Here is a 16,776-nt window from a genome sequence, read left to right on the forward strand (position 1 = left end):
AATTCCTCTTCCTCTTCGTCTTTCGTTCGATCAATTCAAATGTAGCAAAATAAATTGATTTTCTATATATACAATTGGGCTTTAATATAGTTTAGACTTCAATTTTCAAAAAGATTATTACCTTTATTATTAAACTTTAACAATTTGTACAATTTTCGAAAAAATTTTTTTTTTTAATTTTGTAAAATAATATCTAAAATAAGTTAATAATCAAATAAAGCTGCACAATATTCGAGTAGTGCTTTAGGCCTTAGGGTGAATTGAAGGGAGCCTTGAAGCCGGCCTTGTTGTAGAACTCCGATGGAACTGCATCGTCGGCATCGAAGAAATCGGAATCCCTCGAACAGCATGGACCCAACTCCAGCTTAACAATCATGTCGCCCCAGAAGGTGAGCATCTGTCGTTGCAGCAGTTCATCACGCAGCTTTACAATCCACTCGTTGTACTCCCAGGGGCCATAGAAGCCAGCATCGCTCTTGTATTCCTGCAACAGCTCGGCGGCCTTTTCGAACTCCAACGACGTAGGTGTGCCCTCGAACAGCAACTGCCAGATGGCCGTGCGAGCCGCCTGGCCAATCTTCTCGACATTTTTCCTGTGTATCTCGTCAGGCACAATGACGGTGGTTAGCACGAAGCGTTTCATCAAGTTACGATAGTCGCTCAACGGCTCCTCAGCACTAATTCGCGCCTCAAAGTCGCCCGTTAAGGCTGCCGCATTATTCGAATCCCGCTCGGCCTCATTGCCAGCATCCTCGTCGCCGCTGGCCGCCTTTTCAGCGGCACGCACCTTCAAACTGGCCGCAAAGGGCGCCACACAGCCAGCATGGGCATAGAACTCCAACGGCGGCTCGTCGTCGCAGTCAAACAGATCCGAGTCGCGAGACCAGCAGGGACCCAATTGCTTGGCGACAATTGTGTCCCGCCAAAAGTCGACGAGCTGTCGTTTCAACAGCTCATCGCGCACCTTTACTATCCACTCGTTGTATGGCCAAGGTGCATAGAAGCTTGCGTCACTTTTGTGCTCTTCGAGCAGTTCGCTCGCTTTTCTCTGTGACTCAGCATCGCCGCATTCGTCGCTGAATATTAGCTTCCAAATAATTTCACGGGCTGCACTTGCGATTCTTTTAAAGTTCTCTTTCGTTACCTCATCGTCGACTATCTGATCAACCGTTACACGCGTCTCGATGAGTTTAATGTAGTCCTTAAGTGGCTCTGCTGTGCCAATAACGAAAAGGTTGCTTGCCTGAGTGGAACATTCTTTTACAATATCATTTTTCGCAGTGAATCTGTTCGACTTACCTCCTGCTCGTTAGCTGTGGCATTTGTTTTTGCTGCTGTGGATGCCATTTCGTTATCTGGCTGTGAACCGTCAGCTTTACGTTTTGACATTCCTGTTGAATGTTGTCACTTTTCCTGTCAGTTCAATTAAGCTTGTTTCTAATTTCACACTTATTCGCAACAATCGATAAGTCGCTAAAAATGTATTAAAAAAGCCGAAAGTTACTCCTCAATTTCATTGAAATGCTCCACAGTTAGCAGAATTCAGTACTTTTGGTATTGTCTCTGTTAAATTTGTGGTATTTTAATAGTACACACTCGCAGTCACACTAATTGATTTTAACAAAAAAATATTCGTGCTTAAGGGTTTTACGCTTGTGCCCAATTCTTAAACAACTAATTTGAATTACAATTAGTTGCGTAACGATTATATTGAGAGCATACATAGAGCTACAAATAATTGTGGGTGCATTTCTCGTTACTTCAACTGTTGTTCTACGGCTGTGTATCGTCTGTTTCCCTTTCACACTTGGTGAAAAAGTTTGAGGTTACAATATTTGACCACGGCAGCAAAAAGCCAAACGACGTGTTAATGCCTCCTGCAAGCAATAAATTGCCTCTTCAAATAAATATAAAACATTTCTAATAAGAGTGTAGTAGACAACAACGCCTGCAGCAAAACAAAAATCCAAAAATCAATTGCATTTGTGTCTGCGTTTGCGTGCGCGTAAGTGTGTGAGTGCTAGTACAAGTGTGTGCGTGAAATTCAATTTCTCGTACTCGAAAGACAACGAAAAAGTCTCAAAGTTATACTCAAATGTGTATGGCAATTGTGGTAAGTGCATAAATAGACGTTTAATAATAGCAAATAGAACAAAGTTAATGTATTTTGGCCGAAAAAAACCATAGCATATGCAGACACTCCATGTAAATGTGTTCGTACATATATTTATTTGTGTGGGAGTGTGACCAAAGTCAATAATTAAATTAAGAGGGCTCATTTTCTTAATGCGATTGCTCTTTTGCATTTGCTGCACTTCATCTTAAAGTAAACGCTTCGCTGGGCGTGACATTTTATGATTACTGCACTGTGATCGAACTATCATCCTGGCGCCTTTCGATTGTACACGTACTATAATCCTCTTTGTGTGGCGTATAGTCACGCCATGGCTGCTGAGAGGAGAGAAGTTTTCCAAGTTCATGCAAGTAATCCAAATTAAAAAAAAGGATAGCAGGCTCGATGTCTGATGAAATATAAACAGGATTCGTTTCTCTGTTTAATATTACATTATTTATAATTCTATAAACCACACATTTATACACATTTATTTTGACGACGGCCTAGGTAGCTAATTAGTTTCGCATGCTTATTGAGCTAGTTCAATCTACAAATGCAATCTTTCTGTTTCTGACCCTCTCTCACTCGTTCTACTTACATGCATAATGCGTACTGTGCATGTGTACAATTTTCATGAGTCAAAGATTTCGCCAACATGTGAAATGATTCATAATTTTGATTAATTCATATTAAATTTTAGGCACTGCCTGTGAAGAATTGACCCACATGCACCTGAATATACAGTATTGAGAATTTATGTGTGTGTATGTACTTTATGACGTCGCTAGATGAAAGTAAATGTCTGCACTGGATTGACCCGGTTACAGTTATAGCTAAAAGTAGTGCAACTGTAAAACTGGGACATGACCAACAGACTAAAGAGAGAAGAGAAAAGCTTTGAGCTACATACATACATGAATGTATATACATATGCAAATGCTCTAAATTGCTGTTTACTTTCATTCGCAAATACGTACACATGTATATGTATGTGTATGTGTTGTGTGTGTGTGTATGTATGTACGCAGAGGGCTCACTAATATCTAATCTATTAAATGCTCAAACAGATTTATCATATCAACGTCAACTGCAACAAAATAAAATTTAACAAACAAAAAGACGACGCAAAAAGATTCACTTAAGCAAAAGGCAAAAAAGATTCATTTTCGAAACAGTTTAATTTCTTTCCGCGCAATTGAGGACGCGGGACACATCTCTGTGCGCACAGTTATCGTATTTATTTTTAAACACCCATAGAGACACAGAAATGCACATAAATTTATTATCAGTTTGAATTACTCAAGAATTGCCTGCTGGTATGTGCACTTCACTAAATCTACAGTTATTGTGCAGCTTATTCATAAGTATGTATATTTACGTATGTATATACAGACAGACAGATAGATAATATTTTTGCGTTTGTTTTTGTCTCGTCTGCAATACATACTTATACAAACATTCATACAATTCTTGTCATTTGCGTCAATGGGAACAAACAAATAATCTAGATGATCGGACGAGTATAACTGTAAAACAAACGCCAGTCAGTATTCGTTTACATACATGCATATGTACATGTTTTCACACGTAGTTGAAATTGTAAGTAACGAAATAGCTCATTGTAACTTCAAATAACCGTTAATCCAAATGAATACCACGCTCTTCTCGCTCTTTTGTTTTCAGTTTCCGCTCGCATCGTTCTGACCATTCTCTGCATCATTTGCCCTGTCCTTGAACAAGTTCAATGATATTGCTCAGCGTATTGTTGCTGTATTGTTTATTCTTGATATGAAAATAAATGAGACAGGGGATATATGAAATGCAGGGGATCTGACGAGCTCCGACGGTCCCAATCAACCGTCTATTTAATATTATTTGATTTTATTGCTTTTGTCTTTATTCTATGTACGCCTTGTGCCACTTCGAAATTAGACAACTGCACGTATATACATATGTATTTATGTAAATATGTGCACTGTTGTTTTATATATGTACAAACATGTGATTGCTTTTGTATATACACAGCACAAGCATCCTTCAAATTTAAATAAAATATTTAATTTAGCTTTTATAGCAAACAATTCACTTGAGACACGTGTGTGTGTGTGTGTGTGTACATACAGATGTACACAGATCTTACTGTGATTAGATTGTGAAAATGAAATATTATTTAAATTTGTTTGCCTTAAGCAAGCGAGTAATTTATTTTAATGGACGATTTTCGTTCAAAGTTTTACTTGCAAAAACTATTTGTCAACAGCAAGTCGTATGCAATATATGTATATCCAACTATACATATGCATATGTTTCTTTTTCTCTATTGTCACGTTTCCGGAAGGCGTGCGATTTGCGTTAGTGTGTACATGTCATATCTAAATATAGAAAAGGAAGAAAGCGACCAAAACATGCAATACTAACAACGTCAGTTGCCACTATTCGCTTGCCAAAGGGAGGTACGAGGAATTGGGAACTGGGAGTGGGAGTAGTAGAACGTAGCACAGAGAGAAAGGGAGAGAGATAGAGACGACACTAAAACCACGGACCAAGTCTAAATATAGTTAAGCAAATATTGTTGTTTTTGTTGGCTGCCATCTAAAAGGAAAACTGCATAAAGCGACGACAATTTTTGACTGGATAACCTTGCAATGGGTTCTGGCATGTACAAGCCACATTCACAGCGCGAACCGTTCGTTCGTTGCCTGATGGATAACAAAAAATAATCGCAACTTGCTCTTTAAGTATTGTATCTGCGGCACAAACAACGATTGTATCAACACCGATTGCAACCTTCAAACTGTAATCACGCTTTATGTATATATGTATATATATATATATATATATATATATATATATATGTATGCATCGAATCAACTGCGATAAAAAGGCTGACGCATTTTCCGGCTCAAGACGTCATCAAAGTTGTTGCTGCTTCGTGGCTTGGCACCAAAAATAATCAGGCAATAATACAAGTGTCCCCAGGCACTTCACATATACAAATATAATATATACTTATAGCTAAATAATAGTTTGAAGAGTACTTACTGTTGAGAAATGTGCGTAAATATTAAGTGCTACGAATTGTAAAAAGTTTTGATTAAAGTAGAACAGTTTTAACGTTGAAATAGCCCAAGTATAAACTATATAAAAAGAAGATACAATTAGGGCTAGGTAAGTTGTTCAGACGACGAAACATTGAATACGATATGAGAATTGATATAATACTTTCATAAAGTATTACAACATGAATATTTGAACTTAATTAAATTTGTAAACGGACACAAATATTTAAGTAACCCCTTTTTTTAAACATTCTTATAAAAGACATTACGTCGTTAAATTGGCGTGTATATATATATATATATATATATATATATATATATATATATATAAATATATATATATATTCTTTATCTATTTAAAATCACTTATGCTAAGAGAAAAAGATGTAATGCAGCATATAATATATAAAAGTTCTTGTGTGAATATAGTATATATGTGTGTCGATTGACGCAAATGTATGAGAATAAATCAGAAAATAATTAAATTCATGTTGAAACTAAAAATTGTTTATCTCGTTATTATCATATCAAAATTATCCTAACTGATTGTAGATAAAGTAAATATAGAACTATGAATTTTATTTTATTTATTTAGTTTTCGTGCATAGAAAATTATTCAATGATAGTTAGTTTAGCGTATGAAACAGATAATGCTATGTTTATTTATTAATTAACAATTAAGAGAATGATAGGTCTAAATAAGTAGTTATATAACTCCTCCAGCTTAAGCACAAAAATGCCAAATAATCCAAAAAATGTCAACGTTTCTTACAATGTTTATAAGAATGTATTAATAAGAGCTTAATCAACTCTGCCAACTTTTTTAGCTACCCTCGATTAATAGTTATAACACGAACACAGGCAACGGCCCCATTTTGCTACGTACCCCAACCCTGCAGTGCCGATAATTTCCATTATGAAAGTGAAAGGGCAGACTAGCATTTTGTTTTGTGTTTACACTGGGATTAGTCACGCCCACTTTTCTGACAATACATCCAGCAGTCGTAAAATCAATATATCGGAGCAAAGTCGCTAGTTTTTAGCACAATAGTGTCCTAGTTCTTCAGCTCTACGTGTGTTCTATTTACTTAGCGTTCCAAATGTGTCAACTGATGAATTGTTAATGTTGTTAGCTAATCAACTCTATTTGCTTTAACCACACAAACTCGTTTTAATAGCTGATGTATAACCTATTTAGTACTGTTCTTAGGGAAAGCAGCTTTAGATAAGTACAGAAATATCTTAAGAACGGATTCTGTTTTAAAAAATACGCCTGATAAACAAATAGATAATCAGTATATTTTCTAAGCCGTTAGAAGTTGAAAGGTAAACCGAATCGGTAATGAATATAGTTTTATAATCTATGTAAATGGAATCTTAATTAATTTTTTCTAATTTTATTATATTATTTTATGTGGATATCAAAATTTAAATTACTCGATTCATAGACTTAGTGAAAATCGAATATATATATAAATGCTATATAAATTATATAAAATACTTCCCCTTCAAAAAACAGTAATATTAGGAAGTGTATTAGAGTTAATAAATCTACTTCAATAAGGTCAAACCTTAAATTTGTTGTCGAGAATCGTAAATCGTAAATCGTGACCAATTAATGAGCCAGTATGGATACTGTATATTCGATTATATACGATTCTTTAGGTCTGTCTTCAAATGTTAACAGAAGTATAAATGACAGCTCAATAGAACTCATCGGTCGATTGAATAACTGATCAAAGAGTGAGCTTTACCTTTCATTAATCGCTGAATTCAGTTTAATGATCATTGTAATGATAGATATCGTTTTGTGTTTCACTTTTATCCTACTATTTTATTATGAACTGAAAACTTCAATGCACGCTAGTTTACATTTTCGGCACACAGATGATAATATTTTAACATATAGTGGCCTTTGTATGGAGGCCCTACTGTATACGCCGCAATTCGATGAATTAGCAGACCAACTTTGTGTCTCACTTTCGACCCGACTACAAGTTTCAGTAGAGTTCCCAGCCTTCGGCTGGATCAGTTAATCTATGTATAAATATTTATGTATTTATTATTTTCTCGCACTGTTCTACATTGGCTTCTATATTTCGTCCAATTAGCGATACCGATGATTCATCACAATTGGCCACATGTCGGGCAATGTCTGGCCAGTGTCTGGGTATTACTTGAAAGTGATCGCACTTAATTTTAACGGCACGTTTTGACATATTGAATGACAGACGACTCAGATTTCTTCCCGTCGTTGTTTAATTTATTAAAAATTCTCTTCAGTTTGTAATATAATAAAGAAGTAGTTGGGCATTTTTTTACGGCTGCGAATTTCAAAGTTTCGTACCAGGATTTCTTGTTTTTTCAGCTTGTGTGCCCTTGTTGTCTAGAGAATACCCAAATTCGCACACCAAACTGGATTCATATCTTTTTTTTCGTCCTTTTTATGTGTCGACGTACCTTGGGCACTTAATGTTGTGTTTGTGTCTTTTGTTGTTGTTGTTATGTATTTGTTTGTTTGTTTGTCTATCAGCGACATGTTTCACAATGGCATTGACTTGTCTGGTTGGAGTGCAATCAACTCTTGGCTCTCAGCTCTGCTCACGTTATCCTCAATTTCTTTGGCCAGCAAAGTTTCGAGCTAACCTTCCACTCTACCTCTGTCTACCTCTCTTTCTCTCTCTGTCTGTCTGTCTGGTGGTCTGTGAATACTTAATTCGCTTAATCTTTTTCCCTCTCACTACATATCACTTCTTCCCCTTTTTCTGTTTCCAACTCTATATACTTTCGCCTCTCCAACTTTGTTCGCACTCTTTCTCTTCCTTCTCACTTTCCCTCTTTCTTTCTCTCCTTATATCTTCATCTTGAGATATGAGTTTAATGCAGTGTTCCTTGTTATTCGCGTAAATATAATTCTCTTTTGGTTCATCGATTTTTGACTTAAATTTAATGCTTTAAAATCGTGAGCTTCCTTGTATAGTCACATCATTGAGCAATATTTGTATGTATTTATATATGTCATACAGATAAGATTAGTTAACGCAAAGTATATCGTGTCTACAAAAAAGTGTCAACTCTGGCAAACACAATTTTCGTCATGTTGTCAAGCAGATTGAGCTGGCAGTTTCAAGTGCTTTAAAATTATTATTTCTTATGAATGTCGAATACCCATTAGGCTTATGATGAATAAAATGTATATAACACGCATTTCAAAATTTTCCTTATGATCGTGCAATTTTTTATTATTAGATAAGAATAATAATTTAATTAAAAAAGCATTATATCAACCTTGAACCAATAGACAGGCAAGATCTAGTTTAGATGTAAATACCTTGTACTAAAGTATTTCAGATCTGCTTTAGATGTAAAACAAAGTTTAGTTAGGAGATGACATAAATCAAATGTAAGTAAGATGAATATCCATAAATAAATATTTACAATTTACTTTATTTTACCTATTCTACATAATAAATAAACAGAATTACATCTTCGCACTGCTGGGCTACGAAATACTCTGTAAAAATAGGGAGAGAGAGAGCAGTAAATTGGTATTTCCACTTCCCGAGCATATTAAACTCATTGAAAGCAAAGCGTAGGTTGTGGAAGTAGTCATGAACTTGAACATTTCATAATAGAAAATTGTCTGTAGTGTACACATTATAAAATGTGGATATATGAGGCCTTCCCTGACATATCAAGCAAATTACAATAGATGTGGGCACTGAAGCGTGGCATGGGGCCTTGTTGTATGGGGAAAACTGCTGGAAAAGCCATCCGCCCGCTTGGCCGGCCGTGTGGGTAGCTGAAAAAAAAAAAAAAAAAACAATTACAATAAATTACAATTTGCACCACAAATGGGCATACAGTACCTGCCCAGCCATAGCAACTAGCCGGAGCCTCATTTTATTGCCGCAATATTAGTTTAAACTGGTTTCAATTTGAACTGCAATTGTTTTGCGGTCTGACCTTGAATGGGGTTTTTTTTGTCGTGCGATATATAATCAGATAATTCTTTATAATTTAACTGTCGCAAGTTTGCTTGTTATTTTACTTAAATAACATTGACCTTGGCTCGAAAGTTGTTTGGAGATGTTTGCATTCCGATTGAAAAAAGAAAAACAAAACTTTTTAATAACTTATCGTTAATGGAGAAAACTTACGTAATAAGTAAACGTATTAACATATATATATTTATTTTGTGCTTCGCAAGTACATAGAAATGCATATGTTTTTTATACTTAAATAAAGCAATGAAAAAATTCCAAAAATAAAAACATTTTAATAGGCCGGTCTCTTCAAAACACATCTCTCACTCTCTCTCTCTCTCTGTCTCATTTGCTGTTGTCTATTTTCCTAAGCAGTCACATCTTTCGCCTCATAGAGCACATATGTATAAATGTATGTGTACACTAAAGAGAGACGCGTATCTGACTTTAGATTTCGAAAATAAGAAATATGTTAAATATAACGTAATATGTATGTTATGATATGTAAATATGTTTAAGTTCTATTTTCGGCTTAAAAATGTCGTAATTTATTTATACTCTTTGTATTTTGCACTTTAATTTCATTTGTTGACTTTTGTCGTATTAATTTATTATTTTCGTGTCGCAAAGACAAGCACTCATTTCCATCTCTAAAGTTTGATCATCACTAAAATTATTGATATTTCGATTCGGTCGCTCTTATATTTGAAGTTGAGGTAACAACACACGAAATAGGCTTTGTTGTCTTTTAAGCAATTGAAAACAATTTAAGACGACAGCAATTCATATGACTTGTTTAAAGCCTTAAAATTGCGCCAGAATAACCAAATTTTGCTTTGTGACGGGAGCATTGTACGTTCATATGTGAATATACATACATATACACGTATATCAATACATCCGTTACATATATATATATATATATATGTTCGTCTGTAGATATGATTGTGCATATTCCATAGTGAAGCGAGTGTACTAATGTGCGTCACAGCGAGAGGGCCAAACACTTACTCGCAGCTGAAAGAGAGAAAGCAAACAAAACAAATGAACCGCAAGTACTCGTAACCGTACTCGAATTCGTCTCGCACTCTCGTTCGTTGTTCATTCGTTTTATGCGTCACATCAGCTCTCTGTGTTTTGCTCTCTCTCGCTCTGTCGTTCTCTCTCTCTCTCTCTCTGTTTCGCTGTCTGCTCTCACAGTAATTGTCGTTTGGCTGGCTGGCCTGCTCCGACAGTGAGTTGGCAACGTTCAGTCGATAGCAAAAGATGAAACAGTGCTCATCGCGCAGCAATTGGTGTCTGCTCAGTGTAATCGATCAGCGTCTTAGAATTGACACCTGTCGATATCTAATCGAGATTTTATCGCGCCGCATTACAGGCGACTAAGATTAGAGTCGGTATAAATCACTTAACACAGTGTACTAAATCTAACTAATTAACCAATAACCAGTGTCGCCATATATTTTTATATAGTATATAGTTTTTCATTTATATATACCTCTCTGTGAGTGTGTGAATGTGTGTGTTTGTGTTTGTGTTTGTCATTTCGCAAAGACGCAAAACTAAATACATTGCATAAGTCAAGTAAAAACCAGAAGAAAACGTCAAGTAACCAGCTGATATATAAGTGCATACATATGCACATACACACACATATATATATGTATATATATATATATATATATATATATTTGAGATATTTCCCTTCTATAAGTATATTTGTTTCGCGTGATTCTGAGCTCCTAATGCCTCAGAGGTACAATCAAGTGAAAGTTGTTCCCTACGTGCACGAATATAAATCATGTGTCCAAAATGACGAAACAATTCACATCTAAATACATATATTTGTAGTCGACTACCAGGCTATATAATTTCCAAGAGTTTGTTAATTAGTTCCACGTTTCTCTCTCTATATATGTATATACATACATATTGTATACAGTTTGTTCCCATGCTCTTTCCATTTTTATCAACAATGTTATGCCAAATTTCAACAGAATTGGATTGTTTGTATAGTTATATTTAAGAGCTGCATATACCGACACACCTTCAAACAGAGCTAAATATTTGCTAGAGATATTATCTATATACCGATACCAAAGTCTTCTGAAGATATGCCAAATATGTATATAGCTGAAATATATGTGTGCGCAAGTGTCTATATATTATACAATAATATTCTGTTGTATCTATATTTGACGGGCTTATATATATATATATATAAATACATAATGTATGTGTGAGTTTCTTAAAAAGAAAAACAATCGGACAAAGAGAAGCATTATGAAAATCTGTATATATTTGGAATTTTTCATAATGATGTTAATTAAAATAAATTTTGTTTTTGCTTCATCATCCATTAATTTACAATCTCATATATATTGCCTAATGATCTAACTTTATACTAACTATTCCATTAATCTCGCATTCTGCTTACAGTTGGTTAGACCTGTTCCCACATCTATGGAGTTTCATCTAGACAGTGCAGAATACTGCCAGGCACAGCACAAATAAAAAGTAAGTCTAGGGCAGACATATATATATATATATATATATATATATATATATATATATATATATATATATATATATATATATATATTCAAGGGTCATGAATGTTGATGAACTTTTAAATGTCGAAATGGTGAAATTCTCGAATTGCGTGTAATTTGCTTAACTGCGCTTCTCTTGTATTTGTCCAAACAATTAAAACGAAATGAATGAAATTCATTAAGGCCAACTATAAATTTAGGAATTAATCAAGCTAATTGACCAGTCAATTTCCAATTGCCGCATCAATTGCTTTCAATTTAAGAATTAACCGAAGTAATTTAGCTAAGGCGTCCAACTTCTACTCTACTCGGACTCTGAGTTGAAACTTAAAACGATAAAACGATAAAAGATTTCATCGAGCTTTACAGTATATTTATATATACTCTATATATACTATTTACTATTTATAATACACAGTTGACATATCGAAATTAGTGAAATTGTTCATTTTTGGTACGTAAACGTGAATATAAATTATTTTATTCACTAGTTCAATTAGTTCAATAGTTTAATAGTTCATGAACGGTACCATGAATAATTACAAATTTATGAGCTGTATAGCTGAATAGAACGAGTGGTTCATGGACAGCTTTTAACAGCTCAAAAGGACATATTTAATCTAAATTGTAGGTAAATACAGAAGGAAAACCATTTATAAACACTCGATTAGCCGGCGAGGCTGTGAAACTAATTATAGGACATCTTCAAGTCGAGCACTCTAGACTATGCTATTATTATTGATTATTGACCAATGTATTGTTTGCTTTGAACTTCAGGTAATCAAAACGCAAAGAAGGCCGAGATAGCCTGAGACAACGCTGTCATCCTCTGCCCGGAAGTCAACGGACGCTAAAACAGATTCGAAACGTAGCGGGAGAGTTCAAGACAGAAAGACAGTGTTAAACAGAGAGAAAGAGAGAGGGAGATTAGGATTTGGAGTTGGATTAAGAACAGTTTCGAGCTAAAGTTTTTACGTCTGGGTGAACTGAGTTCATATCACGAAGAAGTAACATTTTACCATAGGGTGCCACAACGAAAAGTGTTTGGAAGCAAGAATTGTAGCCATTGAAGAGGAGCAGCAACTGCGCCTGAAATAAATAGAACTTGATAGATTCGCCGAATGATTCGACTTGGCGAAATTCACAGGGATTTTTAATAGACGAGGTCGAGACACAGCAAAAAATACTTATATATTTTTTGTGATAAACATTTGGAAGGTATCCAAAATTTGTACTTAATTATTGAACTATTAATTTATACTTAAACAATTACTTGGTTTGGTGTAGAAATCTAAAGCCTGCTAAAAGAGAAATCTTATTATATTTATATATATTTTTACAAAAAGATTTAAGCTACGCTGAATTTTTTTCTATCTAAATAAAATCGCGTAACTTCCCAAAGTCAAATCAAAATTAAAAAAGGAAAAACATTAATATTTAGCACAGACAAACAATTAACACAAACACATAATAATAAATTAGTTTGAAAAACAAGAATTAGGATCGATTAACATATTTTAAATAAGGAGCTCTCCCATTTTGTAATCAATTTAACTGATTTGTAAAGTTATTATAAGTTAAGCAACAAAATGCGTCAAAAAGATCTGCGCCCAGCACCCGCTCTTATCGAGTATAAGGGCATGAAGTTCCTAATCACCGATCGACCATCAGACATAACAATTAATCACTATATAATGGTGAGTATCGAGGCGACAAGCAACTCCTCCTCCAGTTTCTTTATTAATATTTGTGTTTCTTGTGCCCGGCAGGAGCTTAAAAAGAACAATGTTAACACTGTGGTGCGCGTGTGCGAGCCCAGCTACAATACGGACGAGCTGGAGGCCCAGGGCATAACAGTTAAGGATCTAGCCTTCGACGATGGCACCTTTCCGCCTCAGCAGGTCGTCGACGAGTGGTTTGAGGTGTTGAAGGACAAGTAAGTCGGAACTGAACTCCTTAAATTCTTTTTCATTTCTTCAATAAGCTGAAGTCATATTTACTTAATATTTATTTCACAAAACGAAGCTCAGAAGTGAGAGCTATCTGATTTGAATAGCTTATATGATATAGATAAATCGTTGTCTCAATTTTCTAAACTCCATTCGAGATTTATCAATTTATACAAGTTAAAAATATCAAAATCTGTTCTATTTAAACTAAATTAAGAACAATAAATTAGCTGAAGTTATTCAAGATTATTTGTCCAAAATATTTTATATAGTTTTTCATATTATTACATCGACAACTTCTAAAATTCTGTGAAAATACTTTGTAGAAAGTCTGTAAAAGACTTCCAAATATTTAAAGTTCGAATATGAATTTAATTTGATGAAGAAGATCAATTAATATCAGCCAGCTTATTCACTAGTTCATGAACGATACAGACAACTCACTCGATAATGAATGATTCGTGTTGATGAGCGGCTCATGAACAACAGCTGAACAAAGCTAGTCAAATCAAACGTATGGTTCAAGAACAATTCAACGAAGTTCAAAAGAACTCATGCTTCAGTAGCCGTTTGAACAGTTGATCCAAGAGATCACTCAATTGAACCTCTTTGCTGATAGAACATTGAATCATCGGTTCAGGTACAGTTTATTGATCCGTTGAACTAGTCCTTAACTTATATGACGCAACTTTTTGCAATGTAAGACAATTTCTATATCATCTAAGCATTTCGGTTAGCTACTTTTAACCAGTCAAATATAATTTTATATAAATATCGTAGCTTAGGCTCATTTGCAAATAAAAGAGCGATACCAAAGTTGATTTTTATCAATTTATTCAGTATTATTTGTTGCTTTATACACCGACAATGAGATGAACATTAAAACGAATCCCAAAAACAAATCATCGACTAACCTGCTGCTAACAACATTCGAAGAGCTGCGCTTGAAATCGCACATCAAACTATATATAATACATATACATAAACATATCGATTATATATATAAATATATGCACCATATCCCGTAGTCCTCGCTCAGGCCTTGCTGTTGTATCTATATACCAGATCACTTTTCTTGAATTTGCTTTCTTTTACCATAATTATGTTTTATTTGCTGTATATATATGTATCTTGTTTGTATTATATATATCACTCTTTCGATAAGTTTCCCTAGATGCTTTGTAAATTTTCTTTATCCTCACAGTAGATGCCAATAAATACCTAGACTTAAACTATTTAATTTCGGTTTCGAAAATCTTACCTACTTCCTCTCTGCATACATATATATACATATTATATATAAATATATACTCATATATATATATATATATATATCTATATACATATATGTGTGTGTACTCCGTTTCGTTTCTTGGTTTTGTGTGCTATTATCCGCTGGCTAGTTTTAGAAAGTCCACAAGCGCCACACTATCCTACTACAGACATAAGCGTTTCTCGCTTAGACACATACCAAAAACAGCTCCAATGACAGCAGCCACAGCTCGAGCCAGCCTCTCGGCAGCAGCGGCAGCGGCAACAGCAGCAGCAGCAGCGGCAGCATCAAATACTACAGCTTCAGACACAGATACAGATACAATGCCCCTGACAGCAAATGAAACAGATACAAGATACAATAATACTGCATTCGTTGATAATGAGACTTGTCGGTAAGCGTTGCCTTGTAATTATTAAAGCGAGCCTTTAGAATCACAATGAATATGACAATTTCAATGAAAATACAAACAACTGAGCTTAAACTACTCACAGTTCGATCACCGTATATATATACTTATGTGTTTATCTTTTATCTTATCTCCAGATATCAGCAGAATCCCGAGGCTTGCGTTGCCGTTCATTGCGTAGCTGGTTTGGGACGTGCCCCCGTTTTGGTTGCACTTGCACTCATCGAACTGGGCTTGAAATATGAAGCTGCTGTTGAAATGATTAGAGAGTGAGTCCAGTGTAATTCTAGAGCGGTCAAATCAGTAATTAATATTTCTTAATTTTCATTTATAGTAAGCGACGCGGCGCTATCAATGCCAAGCAGCTCTCGTTTTTGGAGAAATACAAGCCGAAGGCGCGTCTAAAGCACAAAAATGGCCACAAAAATTCATGTTCTGTGCAATAGATTTCCAAAACCATATGTATATTCCCACCAGATAAAAAGTGTTCATTTTTTCAAAACAAAAAAAAAAAAAACAAAACCAAAACCAAAACAAACGCTAAAAACTTTAAAACTGTATAATTGCTAAAAACAAAAGGAAAGAAAACAGCCCAATAATCTATAGACAAATCGATCACAGCCCAGTTATATTTATACTAAAATTCTCATGAATTGGCAACAATTGTATTTATTGTATGTATTAATTAATGTAATTTATTTTATTTTATATTTCGCCAAACAAACGCAATTCTAATTTTATTTCACGCCCCAAAATATCCATGAAATGGTTGTGGCCGGGCTTCATAGTAAAGATAACAGCTATAGCATCTGTAATAGTAGCGATTATGTACCTATCCGCAAATCCAAATCCAAATCCGAATCCAAATCCAAATCCCGATCCAAATTGGAATTACTGTCAAGGGTCAGGCACCATAGGCAATAATATTACTAAATATAATTTATTGCAATATAGCCAAAAGCAAGAGACGAAATAAATATCGATAAAAATGAAAAATGAAACACGTTTAGAAAGCTATACATATATAACTAGATATATATATAAATATATAAATAATGTATGCAGTTATATATATAGAAGCGCTTAACATTATGAAAATCGTTGGAGGAATGAAATCCGCTTAAAACTGAACGCTGCATTTGATGTAAACGATCTGCAAATAATGTACTTAATCGCATGTTTAGTTTAGCCTGCGCCCAGACGCCGATTCATTTCATAGTGAGAAATATATTCTAAATAAAAATAACAAAAACAAAGGAAAACGTGAATCTAAAGAAAACATAGCCTAGTTACGTAACTGTAAGTCGAACCATGCTTGATCCGTAAACGGTTTTATATTTGCGAACTGTTTTATTTCGATGTGCTTAATGGAATGGTAATGGTCGGATCCTATACGCTTTCCCTCTTCTCTGTAACATACGAAACTCCGCTG

At 34.7% G+C, this 16,776-nt stretch overlaps 3 protein-coding genes across 4 annotated transcripts; 2 read left to right on the forward strand and 1 right to left on the reverse strand.

The window, feature by feature from the left end:
* Positions 1 to 223: 223 nt before the first annotated feature.
* Positions 224 to 1,493, reverse strand: LOC111594088. The gene is made up of 2 exons (XM_023307235.2): positions 1,300 to 1,493; positions 224 to 1,243 (listed from the first exon to the last, which is right to left on the reverse strand). Exons 1-2 carry the CDS (start codon positions 1,387 to 1,389, stop codon positions 251 to 253), a joined length of 1,083 nt encoding a protein of 360 aa, XP_023163003.2. The 5' UTR covers positions 1,390 to 1,493; the 3' UTR covers positions 224 to 250.
* An 8,892-nt stretch (positions 1,494 to 10,385) lies between these two features.
* LOC111594090 lies at positions 10,386 to 13,026 on the forward strand. 2 transcript variants are annotated; one of them, XM_023307238.1, is made up of 3 exons: positions 10,386 to 10,558; positions 11,601 to 11,678; positions 12,491 to 13,026. In XM_023307238.1, the coding sequence occupies exon 1, from the start codon at positions 10,428 to 10,430 to the stop codon at positions 10,545 to 10,547; it is 120 nt and encodes a 39-aa protein (XP_023163006.1). In that variant the 5' UTR covers positions 10,386 to 10,427; the 3' UTR covers positions 10,548 to 10,558; positions 11,601 to 11,678; positions 12,491 to 13,026. The 2 variants fall into 2 exon arrangements, with proteins under 2 accessions (XP_023163006.1, XP_023163005.1); XM_023307237.1 differs by having other exon boundaries at positions 10,387 to 10,554; positions 12,491 to 13,024.
* A 90-nt stretch (positions 13,027 to 13,116) lies between these two features.
* On the forward strand, positions 13,117 to 15,875 carry LOC111594089 (protein tyrosine phosphatase type IVA 1). The gene is made up of 4 exons (XM_023307236.2): positions 13,117 to 13,410; positions 13,483 to 13,649; positions 15,482 to 15,613; positions 15,679 to 15,875. The coding sequence occupies exons 1-4, from the start codon at positions 13,303 to 13,305 to the stop codon at positions 15,788 to 15,790; spliced, it is 519 nt and encodes a 172-aa protein (XP_023163004.1). The 5' UTR covers positions 13,117 to 13,302; the 3' UTR covers positions 15,791 to 15,875.
* The last annotated feature ends 901 nt before the right edge of the window (positions 15,876 to 16,776 follow it).

The sequence above is a fragment of the Drosophila hydei genome, unplaced genomic scaffold (genome assembly GCF_003285905.1).
Source record: "Drosophila hydei strain 15085-1641.00,03,60 unplaced genomic scaffold, DhydRS2 tig00000149-arrow-pilon, whole genome shotgun sequence".
NCBI classification, from domain to species: Eukaryota; Metazoa; Arthropoda; class Insecta; order Diptera; family Drosophilidae; genus Drosophila; species Drosophila hydei.